This window comes from Lepus europaeus, chromosome 3 (assembly GCF_033115175.1).
Source record: "Lepus europaeus isolate LE1 chromosome 3, mLepTim1.pri, whole genome shotgun sequence".
NCBI lineage: Eukaryota > Metazoa > Chordata > Mammalia > Lagomorpha > Leporidae > Lepus > Lepus europaeus.
This window is the reverse complement of record NC_084829.1, coordinates 46,734,932-46,747,839: the sequence shown is the minus strand read 5'-3', so window position 1 is coordinate 46,747,839 and position 12,908 is coordinate 46,734,932. Positions and strand designations below refer to the sequence as shown.

The following is a 12,908-nucleotide window of genomic DNA, read 5'->3' as shown; positions in this document are numbered from 1 at the left end:
GCTGGCTCTTGTGTAAAATGTCTTATTCTTCCAAAGTTCTTCATTCACTGCTAACTGAGCCCATGACTTCTGCTCCAGTTATATATTCCAGTCAACACTGGATCAAAGATTCTCTCAGTGATAGAGAGGTGAATTTGCAACCTGAATCAGTCACCAATTTTGTAATAAGTTGACTTAGTATGTATTCTGTATGTAGTGAGCTCTGTGCTTGATGAATAAGGCATGAGAAGGGAAGAAAACAGTTCTTGCCCTTGGGAAGCTTACAATTATTGGTCTAGACATGATGTAATATGGGAAACTATGAAAGAACAAAGAACCAACTATGAAAGGACAAAGACTGTGTGTGTGTGTGTGTGTGTGTGTGTGAGTTTTTGGAAAAATTTGTGACAACTGGAATTAAAATGTAAGTTTATTTTGGTACAAAAAAATAGAAGTCAAGGCAGGCCTTTATTTCATGCAGTGGTTAAGGCACCACTTGGGAAGCATGCATTCCATGTTGGAGTGCCTGAACTCAAGTCCTGGATCCCCTTCCAATCCTAGTTTCTTACTAATGCACACCCTGGGAGGCAGCAGGTGAGGGTTCAAGTGCTTGACCCTACCACCTACACAGGAGACACATACAGAGTTCTGAGCTCTTGACTTTGGCTGGCCCAGCCATGGCAATTGAGGGCATTTGGGGAGTAAACCAGTGAATGGAAGATCTCTCTCTCTCTCTCTTCCTCCCTCCTTCCCTCTCTCCCTCCTTTCCTCCTTCTGCCTTTTAAATAAAATGAAAATAATTTTTAAAAATATATTTGAAATCCATGCATATGAGAGATCCTCAGAAAGTTTGTGAAAAATGTGTATTATAAATTAACTATACATGAATCTCAAAATTTTTTGCATCAAAGTAAATTTATCTTTTAATTCCACTTTACCATGAATTTTGAAGTGCCACTGTGTATGTGTATATGTGTGGTCTTGCCTGCCTGGGCTGTGTATGTGTTGGGAATGGGAATATCACCCATTTAGAATGGCAAACATTGAACCACCTGGGAACAATTTGGAAAAGCAATGAAGAACTGAACATCTTTTATTTTACTTTCTAATTCACCAAACTTTTGTTGAGCACCTCCCATGTTCTGAACAGTAGAAATGTAGAATAAGAATGGAGAGCACCAATCGGACTTGCCCCAAACGATGGAGTTAGAAACGTGCCAGGGGATTCCAATACAATCCCATCAAGCTGGAATGTACCAATGCCATCTCACTAGTCCATGTGATCAATTTCAGTTCACAATTGATCACACTGATAGGTCTAAGAGTCAAAGGGATCACACAAACAAGACTAATGTCTGCTAATACTAACTAATAAAATCAGAAAGGGAGAGAATGATCCAACATGGGAAGGGGGATACACAGCAGACTCATAGAATGGCAGATGTCCTAAATAGCACTCTGGCCTCAGAATCAGCCCTTGAGGCATTTGGATCTGGCTGAAGAGCCTATGAGAGTATTTTAGGCATGGAAAGCCAAGACACTCTGGAAAAAAAAAAGAAGACCTAAATGAAAGATCTCAGCGAGTGTGATCCCAGTGGAAAGAACGGGGCCATCAAAGTAGGAGGTACCTTTCTCTGAAGGGAGGAGAGAACTTCCACTTTGACTATGACCCTGTCAGAATCAGAGCGAAGTCGGTGAACCCTAAAGGCTTCCATAGCTTCGGCAACTCATGACTAGAGCCTAGGAGATTACTGACGCCATAAACAAGAGTGTTAAATTGTTAAATCAACATCAAGAGTCACTGTGTACTTACGTCCCATGTGGGATCTGTCCTTAATGTGTTGTCCAATGTGAAGTAATGCTATAGCTAGTACTGAAACAGTATTTTTACACTTTGTGTTTCTGTGTGGGTGCAAACTGATGAAATCTTTACTTAGTATATACTGAATCGATCTCCTGTATATAAAGATAATTGAAAATGGAAAAACAAAACTTGGTGTTAAATTGGAAATTACATAGAAAATTAATCAATTTTTTTAAAAAAATATCATGTAGGATCTCTGTCCTTAATGTGCTGTACACTGTGATTTAATGCTATAACTGGTACTCTAACAGTATTTTTCACTTTGTGTTGCTATGTGAGGGCAAACTGTTGAAATCTTTACTTTATATACACTCAACTGATTTTCTGTAAAAAAAAAATTTGAAAAGGAAAATAATTTATATCCTTAGAAATTTTCTTGATCCACATAACAGATATTTTACTTTGGACCAACACTAAAAGAGTGGTTAGGTTGGAGTTTGTATTACAATTTAAAGTTCATTTAATTCTACTCATTATAATCTCTGAAATCATAAATAAGGATAATGCTCTATTTCTTCTTTCTTTTTGAGTTAGATAAAATTTCATAGCTGGCCCCTTTGTTCATTTGACAATCTCAAGGGAATGTCATAAAGCTCAACTCTAAGAATGAGAATTGATAAATGACTTTTGTTAATATAGTGATACTTAAACAGGACCAAGTTTGTCAGCTAAGGATTTTTTGCAGTTTGAAGACATTTTGAGTATAACAACTTGGAAGAGGTTATAGGACACTGCTATTCATCATATTTTTATACACAAGATAGCAATAAGCAACAAAGAATTATCTAGTGCCAAACATCAATAGAGCTAAGATAGAGAAATCTTGTGTTAGATAATATAATTCTTTCTTATTGTATATGCTAATTAACTAAGATATAAATTTATGTATAATAATACCTTTTTCAAATCTAAGGGAAATTAGTAAATCATTATTTGACTTAAAAAAAAAAGAATGGAGAGCGCATGTTCTATCCATAGACTAAGTGCAAAGGGACTTAACCATATAACTTTCCTAGAGGTCTTCAAGCATGCATGGTTTGCCTCTTGAAATATGTGTATGTGGGGGCCAGCTGGTTAAACCACCATCTGAGACACCAGCTTCCATATGGTTACCAGTTCAAGTCCCTGCTGATTCACTTAAAATCCAACTCCATGCTAATGTGCCTGGGAAAGTAGAAGATGGCCCAAGTGCTTGGGCCCCTGCTACCCATGTAGGAGAGGCAGAAGTAGCTCCTGACTCCCAATTTTCGCCTGGCCATTGCAGCCATTTAAGGAGTGAATAAGCAAATGTAAGGAGTCTCTCTCTCTCTCTCTCTCTCTCTCTCTCTCTCTTCCTTTTAAATAAATAAATAAATCCTTTTTTGAAAAAGGAATATGTGTATGTGAACTGAAAGGTGCAGGAAACACATTCATTTATGTATGTCAGGAAAATATCATTTATTGTCTAAATGGTTGCTAGAGCCTCAATACTAATTATTTCTGTTTCCATTTTTGCTCCATTATTGTCCATCTTATGCATAATTGTCCTTGGCCTTGGACACCACAATGGGTGGTCAGTAGTTGGTGATGACTAGACAAATTTTCCTCTTTCTCTTAAAGGAAATTTTTCACTAGAAATTCATAAGGGCAGATGTGCCCAACATCCACTTGCACCTGTTATTGCTGAAATCTCCATTATAATCTCTCTCCCTCTCCTGTGGTTAAATTCTCACAGCCTTCCTGTGCTTTCATTTCAGTTGTTGCTAGCAGTCCTGCAGCTGAAGAGTACACTGTGGATATTGAGATCAGTTTTGAAAATGCATCCTTCCTGGAGCCTATCAAAGCCTACCTGAGCAGCCTTAGTTTTCCAATTCCAGGAAACAGCAGTGCCCAAGCTGCTGACATTTTGAGCATAGAGGTGACAACAGGTGAGTACCAGGAGAGCAATTGCTTTGGTGTGGTTGATGGGACATAGCAAGAGGGAGAATATCTGACTCCTTGGTATTAGACCATGTTACCTGGCTGGAAGTGAAATGACTCAACAGGCCTGTTGTGCTGTTTTATGACTTCATAGCCACCCGAGATGAATTTTCTTATTTTAAATGGTGACCAGATGGTTCCCTGATGGTTTCTATAACGATTGTCATAAAATGGTCCCAATATGTGGCCAAGGCCTTCATGACAATCAACTGGGTCCTCTTTCCCTTGGTAATCAGTAGATATACCAAAAACTGGTTCAGGATTTCAATAAAGTAGCAGATTCTTCTCTCTTTGGCATCATGGGTCAGGAAGTAAAGACCAAGCACAAACTTGTATCAGAAAAAGGCATTAAGCAGACTCTCTCAGGCCACGGATGGGACTTTCTGGTTACAGAGTCTCTTCTAGGTCATACCAGCTCCACTATGTCTCAGTGGATAATCACCGGAGACTTGTTATCCCATAGAAGCTCTGAGATGCAATTTCCTCTTGTAAAAGGTAATTTTTTTACAGAATTTAAAATTCTGTAAGCTGGAGAGCACTAATAATTGCTGTGTTTTATTATTCTAAAAAGGAGTAAAGAATAAAATTCTTGTTGTCAAAATTATTTTTGAATTGTCAAATATTAGTCTATCCCAATGTCATTCCATACATTTTAATGTTTGATTATGAATATATGCTACTTGAACCTGATTCCATTTCCCATCAAATTCTATGATTAACAACTTCCTTGAGTTAGTGGTTTTCCAGTTAGGTGTCAATGTGCATTATACTTCCCCCCACAGTGGTGGGCTAATGCAGTATTTCCCAAATGGTTTTGTTAGCTCTTTCCCACAGAGCATTTTTCAAAAGGGGGTACTTTAAAACATAAGGGGAAACGTCCCTCAGTGTCTCACTCAACATAGATCCTCTGTCTCTGAAATTAATTCCCCTAATTATGGGGAATTAATCTAATCCAATTAATTTAATTAATTAATTAATTAATTATTTTAATTAATTATGGGGAAAATAAATTATTGTTGCAATTCTCATAATGGAAACCTTCAATGTCTTTGTGGTGCTAGAAAGAAAATCTGGGCTGGCGCCACGGCTCAATAGGCTAATCTTCCGCCTGCGGTGCCGGCACACCGGGTTCTAGTCCCGGTCAGGGTGCCGGATTCTGTCCTGGTTGCTCCTCTTCCAGTCCAGCTCTCTGCTATGGCCCGGGAGTGCAGTGGAGGATGGCCCAAGTGCTTGGGCCCTGCGCTGGCATGGGAGACCAGGAGAAGCACCTGGCTCCTGGCTTCAGATCAGTGTGGTGCGCTGGCTGCAGCAGCCATTGGGGGGTGAACCAATGGAAAAAGGAAGACCTTTCTCTCTGTCTCTCTCTCTCACTGTCTACTCTGCCTGTCAAAAAAAATATAAAAAAAAGAAAAGAAAAGAAAATCTGGTATATAAAACAGGCCAACGAGCATAAAATGTTAAATTATTTGTTTTCATTGACCAACTTGTGATTATGATCACTTGAGATTTAGTTGTGAGTTTGTTACATCTACTCAATATAGATATCAATATAGACATATTGATATTGATTATTGATAATAGATATATGTGGTATTCACAAAAATCATGGAAAATGAACATTATGACAAGAACTATAGATGTTTTAGCTTTCATTTCATTTCATTTTTACACAAACTCTTTAAAAAGAACTATTGAGTTAACCAGCTCTCCATGATCTAGATGTCTACTAGAGAAGACATCAAGGAGTTCCACTATTTAGACCGTTTTAGAAATGCAGGTGAACAGATTTCTTTTGAAATACGATTGCTCTTGGAAAGCTTAATTGCTTCTTCCAGAAAGACTGGTCATTGATACATTGAGGGGGTGAATCCTTTCTGATAGTTAATTGTGAAAGAGATCTGACAGAATGGATGCTTCAACACAGCAGAGTGTTCCTGAGGCTCGGAAAATTCAGGGCCAGCAGGAAAAAGTAGGGAGAGTTGGCCACCAAGAGGAGTGAATGGAAAGGGGAATGCAATGAAAGTTGGACTATTGACTGTCATTAAGCCTAAGAACCCAAATTTTCACCACCTCCCTCTTCCCATTCTCACATGCATTCTTCCAACAGCTTACCTTATGATCCTTTCAAGAATCATATTTTTAGTAATAATTATAATACAGGATATTTAAGGCCAGGTACTACATGTACAACACTAAACAATACCTGGAACATTGTAGGTAATCTAAAAATTAGAGTTTTTACCACCCTCCTAAGACATGTTTTCATTCTACATGGGAGTCAAGCATTCTTCAACTATTCCCCCTTAAACCTCCCATGCAACAAAGAAAGAGATTAAAAATGGAATTTCAGGTGAGGAAGACAGATTTTGACCCTGGAGTTTTTGTTGGCTATCCTCAAAATACTCTCTGGTTGATGCACACTACCCTCTCTGACAGCACTGACTTCTTCTCCCCAACCCTTCTCCCTCCAACCTATTGCTGGAACATGGGACTGCATGTCTCAGGGATCACTAGGACTTCACTGTCCCTTCTGTCTCAGGAACAACTGTGTGATGATGTTCCCTTACAGAGGCACCTTCTGAGACTATGCCTGGGCACCCATTTTCAGAACAAACAGCTCCCAGTGATGAGACCTGGGTCCAGTTTTAGAAATTGATTCAGAGCACTCTGTTTTCAGAGCATATTGGGGCTGCTAATATTGGACTTGAAATATTATAGGCAAAACTTTGCTTGCACTCTATATTGGTCATCTATGGCTACACAGTGAATTATCCTAACACTTGGCATTGTGTATCAACAGATACTTATTATCCTGCAATTTCCAAAGGTCAGAAATCTGGGAGCAGTGTAGCTGGATGAATCTGTCTCAGGGTCTTTCAGGAGCTAGAAAGTGGTCATCCAAGCTCACTCCTATGGTTCTTGGCAGGTCTCAGCTCCTCACTAGCTGCTGGCTAATGAACTAATTCCTTGCCCTGTGAGCCTTTCCTGATTATCCTCATGCCGAGACAGTCAGCTTCCCCAGAATGAGTGAGAAAGAGACACATAGAGAGATACAAAGAGGGAAGCTACAGTACATTTTATAATTAATCCCTAGAGATACCATGCCATCATTTCCGCCATATTAGTCATACAAGACCAAACCAAATACAATGTAAGAGACTATTCCAAAAGGGTATTAATACTCAGAAACTAGGATGAACAGGAGCCATTTTGCAGCTGGTTATACACACTCTATGTCCAGGAATCTGGGAACAATGTACTGGATGGTTCAACATAAACATCTGGTAGGTATCTACTATCAGGCATTCTCACCTAAAAGGTTACTCAACATCTCAGTCACAGCAGTCATCTTTCAAAATAACATGGTGGTACATATGTGCATACATGAATATCGAACTTTGCAGAAAAGAAATAAGGAGTCAAGGTAAGATTTGTTACAAGTACAGATATTTGATAGTCTGAATATGCAAAGACAGTGACCCCTTCTCTTCCCTACTGTTCTGGTTCATGATAGTCTGCAGACCTGCTGGAAACGAAGTTTGGTGCTCCTGTGAGAGAGGCTACGGTTGGCCACAGGAACGGTGCCTCCATAATCTCACTTGTCAAAGGCATGAGAGCTCCTACCCAGAACACCATTGCAGTTGCCTTAAAGAACTGCCTCCGAATGGACCTTTTTGCCAGCTCCAGGGAGGTAAGTAACTGCTCATTAAATGGTTGTTGAGTAGCTACTTAATATCAGCCAAAGCAAATGATTTCTCTGTTCTGTGTGTTCTCAAGTGCTAACATAGGGTTTTCAATATTGCCCTGTGATTTTCAGCGGATGTTACCCTGAGAATGTCAGTCAGACTAAATGTGGGCTTTCAAGAAGATCTCAGGAACACATCCTCTGCCTTGTACAGATCCTACAAGACTGACTTGGAAACAGCCGTGAGTTTTGGCCCCAAGACCCTCTTAATCAACAAGCTGTTAGGCTTGATCTGACATCATAGCATTCACTATGGACAGTTTGCTTGGATCATTCAAAATTTATGAATGTTGATTTCAAATTAGTCATACCCATCTATATTTGAATCAAACAGTATTCAGGGGGCAGTGTGATAGTGCATTGACCTATAGGTAGAACCTCTTTAGGTAGGATGGATTCAGGCAAAATCTGCTGGCATCAGTTCTCTGAAGCCTATAGAGAGCTCTTGAGTCTGATGTAGATGAACCAATTGGTTCTTTCTATACTTTTTGCATACCACATGGATGAAAACCCTAATACCTTTTGAGCACAGAGGGTTCAATCCACTGTACACCAGAGATTGCTAGACACTCATAAGATATATTTAAATTCACTCATGGGAAAATACAGAATACTCCATGAGTATTAACTGTGTGCCAGACACTGTTCAACATGCTTTACATTGGATTAATTAATCTAGACCTAAATGCTTTGCTTGAGTTAACTAATTTGGAACAGAACTTCCCAACTAGTGTGGCACCAATTATTAAAGGTGAGCCAACAAAATTACTTTCTTTACATCTCTGGGCAGTGGAGCCACTGACTCAGGCCAGGAGCAGCCTCCTTATCCCATTGGGCCATACAAGTATTGCCACTTTCCATGGCTGCCTTTAAGAAGTGATGATTGGGGCCTGGTCCTGTGGTGTAGTGGGTAAAGTTGCTGCCTGCAGTGCCAGCATCTCATGTGGGCTCCAGTTCAAGTTCTAGCTGCTCCACTTGTGATTGAGTTCCTTGCTAATGCACCTGAGAAAGCATCGGATGATGGTACAAATGCTTGGGTCCCTGCACCCAGGTGGAAGACCCAGAAGAATCTCCTGGCTCCTGGCTTCAGCCTGGGTCAGCCCTGGCCATTGAGGCCATTTGGAGAATGAACTATCAGATGGAAGATATTTCTCTCTCTCTCTCTCATCCTCTCTCTCTCTCTCTGCCTCTGCCTCTTTGTAACTCTGCCTTTCAAATAAATTTTTTAAAAAGTGATGATTCAGAAGACCTCTTGGACATATGATTGACATATCCAGCATGGAATAGTTCTGTCCAGCAGAAAGGACCCTCTTCATAAATACCACACACTGAATTATATACTTTTAAGGAAAGATGGTTATTTTGGGTAAAACCCACCTGGCATCATACTTAACATACTATAACCCCTATAAATGTAACTTGTATAAATAGAATCTCCTATGGGTTTGTTATTTAGAGAAACAAAGTGGGGGTAAAACCACCATTAAAATCTACCTCCAACTACAGGAAATGTAATTGAGCAAGGGCCCCAAATGCTGCCTGCAATGCATCACCATCTAAGGTGTTTCTTGTCAATGAATGAACACATCAAGTTGGCGGATATAGGGATTCCCTTGAAGGCGTTAGAGAACCTCAGCCTCGGTCTCAGATGTTTTCATACAACCTTCCTTCTTTGTCTCTTTCACTGGGATCTGATGCCTCTTCTTGCCTTCCTACTGCCTCACCATTTTCTTTCCTAGACATTTCCTTGAGTAATATGTGCTGCAATGTGCTAAGTACTGTGCCAACTAATCTAGGATCTGCTTTCCAGAGAACTGAGACTAACAGCTATAGTTGGGAATTACTTCTTCAAAGATCTGCTCATGCCAGGGATAATAAAATATCTAGGTGGGAGTGATAAGGAATATGCACTGTTTACTCTGTTTCAGATCTTTGACATATCTCTCACTAGACCTGGGTACATGACAGTCCTCTTTCTTTATTTTCTAGTTCTGGAAGGGTTACAGAATTTTACCAGGCTTCAAATTGGTGACTGTGACAGGGTTCAGGTAAGAATGCTCTGTTTTGCTTATTTCTATTTGACAGCAGGGAAGTGAAGGAAGAAAAACTCATTAGAAGGGCATTACATGGAATGCTCTCCATGAGATATTGGTGGAGGTAGAGACTAAGATCAGATTCTAGCAACTTGAAGAGAGAGAAAATAATGATAGTAGCTCATGCCTTACCTGTACATCTAATTAAAAGGCAGGAGGGGAAAAAAGATTCATGTTCATTCTATGCATGCAGGAATTTTTCAAATGAATATATGGCATAAGTTTGTAGTTTAGAAAGTTCTAAATACAAAAATGAGACAACACCATGCAATGATGCCTTCAGATGCAGACTCTGGCAGCCATCAGAACCATCAAGCTGCAGGCTGCACAGTGAACTGCTCCCCCTGGTGGTGGATGTCATGGCAGCTCCAACTGGGTTTGCACAGTACTTCATCCAAGTGCTCCTCTTAAAAATCAGGCATCTACAGGAACATCCAGGTTTTTGGCTTTACATAACATTCAGTATATCTGGTAACCCCAGGCCAGCCTTGGTTATGTGACAGCTGTCCACAGTTTCTGCATTGTGGCTGCCTCCCCATGAGTGCCTCTGTGACTCAGTTCACTAGTCCCCATCCGCCAACTTTCTTCATTGGTTACCTGTCCACACACATTTGTGGATGCAAGCCCTGTCTTGGGTTTTTTCTAGAGCTTGGAAACAGATTATTTCAGTGAATCCCTAAGGATCATTGTACACAGGCTGTCCCTGCTAGTTTATTTCCCTATGCAAATAAACCCTAAGGATCTAGCTTCTTCCCGATTGGTTACTGCTTTATTGAACTGAATGGTCTGGTCTCTGCAGGCCAGGAAGTGTGGTTGTACAGTATGAAGTCACAACAACAACAGTATCACCTGAATTAATACATAAAGCCAACGAGCAAGTCGTGCAGAACCTCAATCAGACCTACAAAATGGACTATAATTCCTTCCAAGCAGTCACCAGTAGTAAGTAAAACATTTCTACCTTTTTCCTGAAAGCAAATTCTACTTAGGTACGGTAATGGTGTTCAATACTATGCTTCAGCCTAGGAAACTATGTTATGATGTCTTCTGTGGAGAGAGGCATCCCAGTTACAGTTTCCAGGGCCATCTCTCCATCTTAAGCCAATGTCACCCAACCTGGATAATATCACTGCATCTGGGGTGTGGGGGAGAGGGAATCAGGCAATTTATGAGGGAGTGCCATCCTTTCTGAGTTTGTGGAATTTCTAGATTAATATGCTCAGGGTCCAGTGTTCTGACAGGGTAGGTTAAGCTGCCACTTTTTAGGCCAGGATCCCATACCAGAGTGCCAGTTCCAGTCCTGGCTGCTCTGCTTCTGCTAATGTTCCTGAGAAAGCAATGCGTGATGGTCCAAGCACTTGGGCCTCTGCCACCAACGTGGGAGAACCAGATGAAGTTCCTGGCTCCTGGATTGGGCCTGGCCTAGCCAGAGCTATAGTGGTCATTGAGGGAATAAACTAGCAGATGGAAGATCTCTCTCTGTCTCCCTTTCTCTGTATCTGTTCACTCTGCCTTTCCAATAAATATGAATGAATATTTAAAAAATAATAAATTAATGTATCCAGCATATCCAAAAAAGTAAAACTAACATTATACAGGAATCGGACTATCCATAAAATACACTATGTACCAACTGAGGGGCCATTGTTGTCTGAGGTGAGTTCATCTCAGGGTGTGCCTCTCAGACCAACCTCAGTACCGCCTGAGAACTTGCAGGAAAGACACATTTCTGGGTCCACTCTAAACCTACCAGGGCAACCTGTAGTGCAACAAGCCCTCCAGGTGATTTTAATGCATGGAAGCTTTGAGAGCCACTGCTTAAAATCTCATATAACAGTGGTAAATGCTGATACTTCCTCCCCATTTGACAAATGGAGTTCAGAGTTGGGCTCTATTGTATTAGTAGGTAGGGGGTCATGTTGTTACTTGATAGGTAGTAAGCACAGCCTACCAGGTAGAGGTTTGGAGGACAGGGACTGGCAGGCAGATATATTGGATACTGCAGGTCTGCAGTTGTGGTCTGAAGGCAATTCCTTTTGGGAATCTATTATGAGGGAGCCACTGGAAAGACTATTGGAACCAGTGGAGGAAACAGCAACTTTGCTCAGGGGTCAGGCCAGAATCATAGCAGATTTATACCCTTTCTGTTTCCATCCACTGCTGGTATTTTTAGACTTTTGGTCATCTTTAAAATAAAATATTGAAAATGATTAAACTAAGTAAAGAAAGGAGATATATACAGTATTAAGAAAGTGCTACAACTGGAGCAAGACAAGGAAGCATGACAAACATTCAAAATAGATTAGACAGAAAAAAAAACCCAGAAAATTAAAGAAAAAGGAATACGTGACCTTGAAGTGTGGACTCACACAGGTAATCTCAGCAATGCCACCCCTTCCCAACCCGTTATGTCACCCACCAACCAACAGCTTCACTTTTGTTGGCATGAAAAATTCTTTTATTTGAGGGCATACAATAACAATCTTCAGAATAGTCAAATTTCAGTTATAATTTATTTTTCTAAAAATTCTAGTTTGCCGAGGATAGTTAACTATTTAAATAAGTACATTCCAGAAGTTATACTGAATGAGCTGACTGTAAATCCAAGCAAACACGCACACACTGCTGACAATACATTTCACAAAACTGTGGTCCTATCCATGACTTGTTCTTCCAAGGAGCAATGAAGTTATTGTGAATGGCATTCAACATTGCCCTTTGCAGAGAGTCTATATCAATCTCTGTCCTCCTTTGAAGACCAGAAAGTGATTCTGTGGGGTGCACAGGTCAATAAGCATGAACTTATGTCATGTGTAATTCCATGGAGGAACTCCAATACCATCGTGTTCGCCACAGTGTCGATGTTGCTAACTCAGAAAACAGACATCCAAAAATTCATGTTGGCTGGGTTTTTCCTTTAGGTTATTCTAGTTATAATCATATTTAGGGATTGAGGAGCAGAAGAGAACAAGAAAGAAACATTTTTGGATGAATTAGTTATCAGGATTATGTTTAAGTTCATCATATGGCATTGCAAAGAGCACATGGCAGTACTCTGAATAGCTCCACCTGATTTGCCATATATTAATCCTTTGTGATGCTGAATTAATCACCAGGTCCCTTAACCACAACACTTCTTCTTTCATTATTCCTGATAAATTTATGGCCAATTCTACCTAACCATGTAATACTGGAAGTTCAATCTTCCTTATTAGCAACAATAGTAATGAAAATAGTGATGGCCTACATCTTGCCTGTAGTTAATCAT

At 40.2% G+C, this 12,908-nt stretch overlaps 1 protein-coding gene across 6 annotated transcripts in view; it reads left to right on the top strand.

Moving 5' to 3' along the window:
* Nucleotides 1–12,908, top strand: part of ADGRF5 (adhesion G protein-coupled receptor F5) — a 112,432-nt gene that overhangs the window by 72,878 nt on the left and 26,646 nt on the right. For all 6 annotated transcript variants that reach the window (XM_062186236.1, XM_062186237.1, XM_062186240.1 and 3 more), the window contains exons 4-8: nt 3,580–3,750; nt 7,317–7,493; nt 7,620–7,729; nt 9,537–9,595; nt 10,440–10,582. In XM_062186236.1, the coding sequence (XP_062042220.1) occupies nt 3,580–3,750; nt 7,317–7,493; nt 7,620–7,729; nt 9,537–9,595; nt 10,440–10,582 (660 nt within the window). The remainder of the gene's footprint in view (nt 1–3,579; nt 3,751–7,316; nt 7,494–7,619; nt 7,730–9,536; nt 9,596–10,439; nt 10,583–12,908) is intronic.